This window comes from Rhinopithecus roxellana, chromosome 8 (genome assembly GCF_007565055.1).
Source record: "Rhinopithecus roxellana isolate Shanxi Qingling chromosome 8, ASM756505v1, whole genome shotgun sequence".
Classification (NCBI taxonomy): domain Eukaryota; kingdom Metazoa; phylum Chordata; class Mammalia; order Primates; family Cercopithecidae; genus Rhinopithecus; species Rhinopithecus roxellana.
Window position 1 is genome coordinate 70,129,873 of NC_044556.1, and position 10,494 is coordinate 70,140,366.

Here is a 10,494-nt window from a genome sequence, read left to right on the forward strand (position 1 = left end):
ATTATCCTGTTTCCATTGTCTGTCTCCTTTGAGTGCCCTTTTTCAGTAAGCTGTTTTTGTGGTTCATTTCCATTTTTCTGAATGTGTTCTCACTTTTTAAAGATGAACCTAAGACAAGTCAGAAAAGAAAAAGAGCAGTTATGAAAGGAATATTTTGCCTGGCTTATTGACCATTCTCTTCTAGCCCGGAACTGTGACCCTCCTGATGTAGTTATATACTTGCTTCGACTCTTAAGAAATTTCTAATGAGAACTACTCTTCTAAAAACTAATTCATAGATCATTTCATAATGGAATGATTTTTTCTTATTTTCAGTTTTGTTTGGAGTTTTAGTAAGATTTTTACCCTCTGTATCATTGAATATGCAGTTCTCTTATGGAATAACTATAAACATTTATAACAAAGATTGGAAGAAGAAAATATGTATTAGGAAGTAAGGAAAGAGAAAGTAATATTACTGATAATCTGTTCCAGATTAATTCCATCTAGGCATGATCTCAATGCAGTGTGATTGTATATTCTAAGATCAAATATATGTTACTTTTATAAAATTCAGAGTAATATAAAAAGTATTAGGTTATATTTATTTTAAAATGTGATGGTAGTGCTCAAAGATGTTAAACATAGTGGTAGGTAATGTATAGAATGAATATTGACCTCTCTTTTAGGGGCACACAGTGTTATGACTACTCACAATAGAATTTTGTCTGCCATCTTATGCTTATAACTTTTAGTTTTACTCTATTATTATAATGGTCTCACTCTAAGAAAGATTAAGCTGAGGTGAATCGTCCTAGCAGATTTTTGTCCAGATAGCATCTGTATGCCTTTCATGATTTGCTATTAGATAAAAACCTAATATACTGTTTGGCAATTTTTTTGCAGCCCCTCATATGGAAAATTTGAAATGCAGAGGGGAAATAGTAGCAAAGGAGATCAATGAAGCCATGAAGGTAAAAGCTATGTACTCAAAAATTATAAAATGAACAAAATGTATGGCTAGGTATTTGCATTCAACATTCATGTTTTTAAATCTGCTGTAACAGGGATTCTCAGTGGTCTTTTAAATCTTTAATGAATTTATTAAGCAACAGTCACATTCAGAATAGCTACCATTTATCAGGTGCCTACTGTGTGCCAGGTAATATACCTGACTTCTTTAAAGGTTGATTATATTTTTGTGTTCTGGGTGTTAGCAGTTCACCAGTTTTGGATAATAATACCAGCTAAAATGTATTGAATAATTGGTATTGCCTCATGTAATCCTTACATCCTGTGAGACAGATACTGTTATTTCTTCTGTAGATGAGGAAGCTGAGGCACAGAAAGGCTAAGCAGGTTGCCCACATAAGTAACCTACGATCCAGCATTTAAAGCCTAGTTCGGCAAGGGCACAGTGGCTTATGCCTGTAATCCAAGCACTTTGGGAGGCCAAGACAGTCAGAATACCTGAGGTCAGGAGTTCAAGACCAGCCTGGCCAACATGGTGAAAGTCCACGTCTACTAAAAATACAAAAATTAGCCAAGTGTGGTGGTGCGCACCTGTAGTCCCAACTACTTGGGAGGCTGAGTTTGAGGCAGGTGAATCGCTTGAACCTGGGAGGTGGAGATTGCAGTGAGCTGAGATTGTACCACTGCCCTCCAACCTGGGCAACAAAGCAAGACTTCTCAAAAAAAAAAAAAAAATTAGAGTATTGTGTCCATCTTTGTCTGTGTTTCAGCCTGAGATTAATGTTGAATATTACTGTTTGTTTGTTTGTTTGTTTGTTTGAAGTCCTTGCCTGCATTAATTGAAAAAGGAGAGGGATTTTCCCAAGTTCTCAGGATGCAGCCTGTTATCCACCTCCAGAGGATTCACCAAGAAGTCTTTTCCGGTTGTTATAGGAAACCAGATGCTAAACCTGAGAACTTTATAACACAGATAGAAACCACACCAACAGAGACTGCTTCCAGGAAAACCTCTGACGTGGTACTGAAAAGAAAGCAAACTCAAGACTGCCCCCAGAGAAAATGGTATCCATTGCGGCCAAAGAAAATTAATCTTGATACATGAGCTCTTTCTGTTTATTTTGGGAGTTGAAAATAGGCGCCATCAACATTTAGATTACAGCCTAATACCTAGATAAGACTTCATTTGAAACAAGAAATAACTCTTTTACTAGTGATTCATTTATACAAATATAGTGTCTCTGTGCAGGGATATGATATAATATTATATTTCCTTGCTGTTTTATCTATTGTAAATAAAAAGCATTTTAAAAAATATTGACACAAAGCCCATCAGTGGGTATTAAAAATATTAAAAATGCAGCCTTTTACTGTCCTTAAGTGCTATCAACTCTCAGCTCCCTTGTAGCTTTTGTGGGATTTAACAAGTAACAAATTCTGTTGTGTTTCCCTGGTATACATCTTTCCAGGAAAAAAAAAAAAAAAAGAGAGAGAGCTGTATAATGATTTTTCATTTACGTACTGAAAAGTAGTTATCAGTTCTGTGCAGCAGCAGATGCAGTTTTTTTTTTTTAAGATGTAGTGTGATTTAGCAAATTAATGTGCAGATGATAATACTGGCTTTGACTTTGTTACTCCATGTTCAGCTCATTTAGGTTTGTGAGATTAATTTTAGGACTTTTTGTTGTGTAAGACAATGATGACTATTATTTGTGCAACATTACTCTTTGAAATAAAAATTGGCATGTAGCCAATGTTTCCTGCCCGCACTTTTTTCTATAGACCATTAACATAATTTGACTTGGAACTAATGATTTCTTTTTAGGGTTTCTTATTTCTTTCTTTATAGATCATTCCAGTTCAAAATATATATCAGATTAATACACTGGCAAAGTGTCATTGTGTTATTGAACTATTTTACATTTGAAGATGTTTATATATCAGGTATATAATCACTGGGAGAAGTCTGAGAAAGCGATATTGCCTTTACTTCTAACATTTAACTGTAGTTTCTTATAGCTCTTATTGTGTGTCTTACATTATACAGTGTAGGCAGGGCCATCGAACTTACCAACTGTTTCCCCTTTTGATGACTCTGTTACCTTCATTCATTTTCAAATGAATTTACTGATCATGAGGTTAGAAAATCTGTATTTCTCTTGCTTATTATATATTAATAGTCATAAATGTCTAGATTCACCAGAAGTCACCAGAAGGTCTGTCTCAGCGAAGAAAACTTATACAGCCACTTTACTGCATTTTGTGTTTCAATGTTACAATTTGAGATCTGTATATTTGTACACAGCCATGTGTTTTTCATTAAAATAATGTACAAAGACTGATCTTGATGCTGTGTATTTTTGTGAGTTGTCTTAGGCATTCCTGAGCTCAGCTTCAGTTGGATGGTGGGTCAGCACCCTGCGTTTCTGAACATACTAGACTACAGTTTAAAACTGCATAATATGTTGCTGTTCTTACAGTGCTAATGTTTTGATGGTATTAAAATTCTGTATGATTTGTTTCACTTCAGAGGTCCCCAAACAAAAGAATTATTGTTAATTCTATTATATGAGCTAATTGCATTTTGATTATATAAGAACATGGTCCCTCCTCCCTTTTAAGAGAGGTATATTGTGCTTCATAGAGTTTTTAAATGACGTGATAGATTTGCTCTGAAATATTCAGCAGAGAAACAAGAAAAGGAATCAATTAAGGAAATGTGACAAAAATCCTGTATGTTGAATCTGTGTAATGAATATATTCTACTTTGTGTTGGAAATTTTTATAATTTTTTAAAAAATGGTTATATTTTAAAGTCCCCAGGCAGACAGCTGAGATTTGAAATCCTCTTGAGAGCCCAAAGTTTTACTCCACAGTTATAGCAGAGTTTAAAATAGAAATACCACTGGGAAAGACAGTACATATTAGCATTATTAACTAAGAAAAGCATGAACAGTAGCAGTAATAATATTGAATAAGTATACTGTGTAAGAGGAGAAGTTGCATTTCTGCATAGGCCAAGAACTAGTAAGCTAAGAGGATTAAAAGCAAGAAAGTCTGTAGTTTTAGGGAACTGGAAAGGTTGAAGGAGAAAATTGAAAATCAAATCTTGATCTGTGATAAAAAGAAGCCTGGATTGAATAGGGTCTTAAAATTCTTTTTCAGAAAAGAAATAGCCAGGTGTGGTGGCCTCATTCCTGTAATCCCAGCATTCTCGGTGCCTGAGGTGGGCAGATTACTTGAGCCCAACCTGGGCAACATAGTGAAACTCCATTTCTACAAAAAATACAAAAATTAGCAGGGTATGATGGCACACATCTGTAGTCCCAGCCACCCAGGAGGCTGAAATGAGAGGCTCACTTGAGCCCAGGAGGCAGAAGTTGCAGTGAGCCAAGATGGCACCACTGTACTCCAGCCTGGGTGACAGAGTGAGACCCTGTCTCAAAATAAGAAGAAGAAGAACACAAGAAGGTTAAATCTAGTCCCAAAGAATAGAGAACACTGTCAAAGCTGGTTTCCGAAAACTGGTACCAAAATCTACTTAGTTTATTTAGGCTACTATGACAGAATACCACAGGCTGGGTGGCTTAAACAACAGATACTTATTTCTCACAGTTCTGGAGGCTAGAAGTCCATGAGAAGGTGCTGGCAAATGCAGTTTCTGGTGAGGGCTCTCTTCCTGGCTTGTAGATGACCACCTCCTTACTATGTCCTCACATGGCCTTTCCTCGGTGTATGCATGTGGAGAGAGCCAGAGTACAGGCTCTCTGGTGTCTCTTCTTATAAGGACACTAATTCTATGAGATCAGACCCCTGCCCTTATGGCCTCATTTAACCTTAATTATTTCCTTAGAGGCCCCATCTCCAAATGCAGCTACAGGCACATGGGAGTTAAGGCTTCAACATATGGATTTTGGGGGGACACAAACATTGAGTCCATAACACAAGCCCACAGAAAATCTTATACTAGACCTCTTTCTCTAGCCCTTTATGGCTTGGGCTCTGTAGAAAACAAAGTGAATAAAATAAAATTTTTTATTTGCTTCAAACAGTATGATTTCATCTTATAAGATGTACTTTTTTTTTCCTAAGACTAAATTTGTTTGATTTCTATTGAACACCTATCTTCCCTATCCACCTTCATTCATTTATTCAACAGTTCAACACATACAGTTGTACACCTGCTCAGATCAAAAGTCAGAAATCTTAAGAGCACAGCCTCTGAGCCAGATCATCTGGGTTCAGATTGCAATTTTACCATTATTAGTTCAGTGACATTGGACAAGTTACTTAACCTGTCTATGATCAAAAGTCAGAGATCTTAAAGAGCGTAGCCTCTGAGCCAGATCATCTGCATTCAGATTTCAGTTCTACCATTATTAGTTCAGTGACAGTGGGCAAGTTACATAACCTGTCTGCTGCAGTTTTCTCATATGCAAAATGGAGATAATAATTATGCCTACCTCATAGCGTTATTCTGAGAAGTAAATGAGTTCATAATGTGAAGGCCTTAGACTAATAATTGGCACATATGAGTACTCTATGATCACTGTTGTTACTTCTTTTGATAAAGGAAATGAAAACACTCAGGGCAAGTGTTGTCTTCAGGAAGCTCATATTCCAGTGAAGAGGATGAGTGTGCAAACAATGATAATGCCATGCAGCAAGTGGTATGATAGATGTATGTGTGGAACGTAGGGGAGAAGTCATGGAAGTCTTTGTAGAAGAGGTGACATTTGAGCAGTCTTGAATGTTTTAGGCAAATAATCAGGGAAGAAATATAGGAATAAAGAAGAACAAATTACTGTTATAACAATGTGGATCAATATCAAAGATACTATATTGAGTAAAAGAAGCAAAGCCAGGCACAAGAGAATACATACTGTGTATGGAATCATAGAATGGGCAAAACTAAGCCATGGTGGTTCCCTCTGGGGAGAGGGGAGAAATTAACTAGGAATGGCACAGGAAACATTTTTGGGTCAGCAAAATGTTCTCTGTCTTGATCTGAGTGGTGCTCACATGGCTGTATACATATGTAAAATTTTGTTGAACTATACACTTAAAATTTCTGTACTTTATTTTATTTAAGTTTTGTATTTTAAAAATGCACAAAACGGATTCACCAAATATTTGAGGAGAGTCTCCAGCATCAAAGACAGACCAAGAAACTGTGAGTCCCTTAATGGCAGGAATCTTTGTGCCATCCATCTGGAATAATTGCTGGCACATGATGGGCCCTTGATGCATAGTGGTTAACTGAGTGAATTAAAGCAAAACCCAAAGAGAATAAAGGAACTCAAAGAAAACAGATACATACAAAGCAAAATCCCAGAATGACGACTGTACTCCCAGAAAGAAGAGAAAATCATACATTGTTTAGAAAACCGGAATGCTATTAAATAATGTTCAGTAAATAAGAAAAAGTTTTTGAAAATTAAAAATTAGAAATTTGAAAGTTGAAATAAAAATTCAGTGGGAGGGCTGGGAGAGAAAATGAAATTTTCCCAAAACTAAAACACAAAGATTAAGAAATGGCAAATTAGAAAAGTAAGAATAAAGACAATAAGTTCATAAAGTTCAAAGTCTAATTGATACCCATTCCAGAGAGAGCATGCAGAAAAAGCAGCAGAGTCAAAATTATCAGAGATCATGCAGTTACCATATGGCCCAGCAATTTTACTCCAAGTTCTAAACTAAGAGAATTGAAAACATGTTCACACAATAACTTACACACAAATGTTTGTAGCAGCAGGTTGAACGTTTATCAACTGATGAATGGATAAATAAAATGTGGACTATCCACTCAATGGAATATTATTGACAATAAGAAATGAGGTACTGGTAAATGCCACAGTGTAGATGAACCTTAAAACATGCCAAGTGAAAGAATCCTCTCACAAAAGACTGCTGTCTTTTGTAGACTCTATTTCAAGGAACTGTCCAGAATAGGCAAATATACAGAAACAAAAACTAGATCTGTTGTTGCCTAAGGCTGGAAAGATGGAGAGGGTGGAAGGAATAGGAAGTGACTGCTAATGGGTGTGGGACTTTTTTTTTTTTTTTCCTGAGACAAGGTCTTGCTGTGTTGCCCAAGCTGTAGTACAGTGGTGCTATCTTGGCTTACTGCAACCTCTGCCTCCCCGGCTCAAGCCATCCTCCCACCTTAGCCTCCCAAGTAGCTGGGACTACAGGCATGCACCATCATGCCTACCTAATTTTTGTATTTTTTTGTAGAGATGAAGTTTCGCTATGTTGCTGGTCTCAAACTTGTGAGCTTAAGCGATCCACCCACCTCTGCCTCCCAAAGTGCTGGATTACAGGTGTGAGTCACTGTGCCTGGCCTAGGATGTCTTTTGAGGTTGATGAAAACCCTCTAAATTGATTATGGTGATTCATGACTGCTTGTTGAATATACTGAAAACCATTGAACAATACACTTTAAAAGGGTGAGTGAGATGGTAAAAAGAGAGTAAAGAAGCAGAAATAATACAAGAAACATTCCCAGACCTGAGGAATACCAAGAGGAATTGGAATGGTATCAGATTACTAAACAACAATCCTAAAATCTAGAAGCATCTGGAGCAATATTCTCAGCATAAACGATTTACAACCTAGGATTTTACTCACAAACTAATAATCAAGTGCATGATTAGCTAAAAGATATTCTCAGATATGCAAAGCATCAAAAAAAAATTACCTTCAAGGCATCCCGTTTGGGGGTTCTACCAGGGGCTGTGCTCTATTACAAAGGGTAAGCCAAAAAAGAAGCAGCCATGGGATCTGGGAAACTAAGGCTCCCAAAACACAGGCACACTCAAGTCTACAGGCTACTAACTAATCAGCAGATTTGGAGAATAGGCAGACCAGGTTGGAATAAGACTATGTAGGCCGGGTGCGATGGCTTAAACGCCTGTAATTCCAGCACTTTGGGAGGCTGAGATGGGCAGATAACCTGAGGTTGGGAGTTCGAGACCAGCCTGACCAAAAACTAAAAATACAAAATTAGCTGGGCGTGGTGGCACATGCCTGTAATTCCAGCTACTCCGGAGGCTGAGACTGGAGAATCGCTTGAACCCAAGAGGCAGAGGTTGCAGAGAGCCGAGATTCCGCCATCGCACTCCAGCCTGGACAACAAGAGAGAAACTCCAGTCTCAAAAAACATAAATAAATAAAAATAAAAAATAAAAAAGACTATGTAGGACTCTAAAAGAGATATTTTCAGAAAAAAAATAAAAGTGATAACACCAGTGACAATGTTTAACTATGAATAAAATTGCATAAAGGAGATATTTTGTAATATGATTAAGATGTTCAAAGAAACAAAATATCAGGCAATTATTCACTACAGTAAAGGTAGAAAGCTATACAAAAAAAGAAATGTAATCAGGGTTACAAATTAGTTCTCCAGTGAACAATATTTATATAGCCATAATAATAAAAACCCTGAATCTGAATTCAGGAAAAAAAAAAAAAAATTGGGGCAGTTACACTGGGAGGCTAAAGGGTGGGAATTAGCAATTAGTACAGCACAGGCACTGAATGGTCAGATGGACATTGGTTAGAGCACTAAGATGGGGTGTGGAGGCCCTTATAGCTGCTGGGTCCTGGGGCAGTGTAGTGTGTCTGAGGACATGGAGCTGGAGCAGCCAGAGTGGCAGGGATAGTGAGGAGGCTTCTATGCCAACCAGTGCAATCCATATGGTTGTAACGGTGTGACTGTCTGAACACCAGCTTTGACATGGCAGTGTTGGGGAATGAAATCTTCATCCACCACAATTGGAAGTCAGTGGATAATGTCTAAAAAGCTGATTCAAGGTCATACAATATGGATATTATTTAGTGTAGCAGAATAAAGAGCTGACAAAGTGGGAAGTATTAACTCCATGGATGAACTTAGGTGGGGAAAGTGGGCCAGGTACTGATAACTTTGGATAGAGACCTTATAGATTTGATTTTTAAAATTAAGTGCATATGGTAATTAAGGGAAAATAAATTTGGTTTTAAAATCATTGTAGGACTGTCTCACAAATACAAGTTAACATGAATGACCTCACTATCTTTCACTCTTCATATCATTGAGAATTAGGAGACAAATCATCACCTAGAACCTTTCTCAGGGTTTCAGTTTTTCAGGGTTTCAGGTTTTTCAGGGTTTCAGAAGCTTTCTCAGGGTTTCAACACAGGCATGTGCCACCGTGTCTGGCTAGTTTATTTTTTTTTAGAGATGTCGTCTCGCCATATTGCCCTGGCTGGTCTTGAATTCCTGGGCTCAAGCCATCCTCCCGCCTCAGCTTCCCAAAGTGCTGGGATTACAGGAATGAGCCACTGCACCTGGCCTATCACAGTATATTTCCGATGAGACTTCTAATCTCTGTTTTTGGCTGATAATTCTAGTTTCGGTTTCTTTGTTTGTTTGTTTTTTTTTTTTTTTCTCCCCTCTGACCATTTGTTTTGCAAATAGATTATATTATGAAAGCCTCTGTTTACAAAACTGAAGAAAGCAATATCTCTCTAGAGAACCACTGAAGGGGGTTCTTGGGGATTTTATATGAAAAGATTTGAGAAAAGTAATGTTATATTCATTTGAAGCTTCAAGGGTGAAGAATCCCTCGTAATTCATTGCTGTGTCTCTACATTGCTTGTACTCTGCCCATGGGATCCCCACTAATATTAGTTGAATGAATGAGTTCATATTGCAAATTTCTAACTTGTCAGTTTCGCTGGATCACAGTCTCACACATTAATGGATTGTGGCATTTATATTAGTTAATTGAACTTAGAAGGTGAGTGTGGGGAGGGGAGAGGTAAAAACCTGAGAAAAGATCACTGGGAAACTGACCTGAATTAGGACTCCAGAGTCTCCAGGCTACTAGAAGTAGGTCTAATTCCCATACCCCTGAAGGACATAAAAGCAGAGGATGGCATTGACATCCCTCAGTGACGTCACAGTGCTAGCAGGTATGGTTGCCTTCTGATCACCTTTTCCTTTGGTCACATCCTCAGACTTCTGGGTGGCCTGGGATAGCTAGAGAAGAAAACTGGACTTCTCCCTGCAGGCCTTCTACTCAGCTGACTCCTGTGCCTGTGTAAAAGACTGGGCATTTGTATCATCACCTTGACTAGCCTTACTCAGAGAATGGCTCCAATGCCTTTGGGCTTATACTGAGTTGCAGATTTTAAGACCTCCCTTGGTGCCCATTCATGTGGCTCTGTGACCCACATCTTCTACAATGATGGCAGTAGAGTTCTTTTGTCCAGTTCTGCTCCTGATGCCACCTCGATGGAATGCCACCTTCCATGCAACTCTTCACCAGTCCATAAATACCTGAGACTTGAGCATTTAATTTTTTTTCTTTTTTCTTTTTTCTTTTTGAGTCTCTGTCACCCAGTCTGGAGTGGAGTGGAGCGATCTCAGCTCACTGCACCCTCCATTTCCCGGGTTCAAGAGATTCTCGTGCCTCAACCTCCCGAGTAGCTGGGATTACAGGTGCGTGCTACCACACCTGGCTAATATTTGTATTTTTAATACAGATGAGGTTTTGC

The 10,494-nt window shown here is 38.1% G+C and overlaps 1 protein-coding gene across 1 annotated transcript in view; it reads left to right on the forward strand.

The window, feature by feature from the left end:
- NSL1 (NSL1 component of MIS12 kinetochore complex) overlaps window positions 1-3,285 on the forward strand; it is a 43,699-nt gene extending 40,414 nt beyond the window's left edge. The window contains exons 5-6 of the mRNA XM_010366093.2: window positions 886-953; window positions 1,775-3,285. Of these exons, the coding sequence (XP_010364395.1) occupies window positions 886-953; window positions 1,775-2,053 (347 nt within the window). The 3' untranslated portion in view covers window positions 2,054-3,285. The remainder of the gene's footprint in view (window positions 1-885; window positions 954-1,774) is intronic.
- Window positions 3,286-10,494: the final 7,209 nt, after the last annotated feature.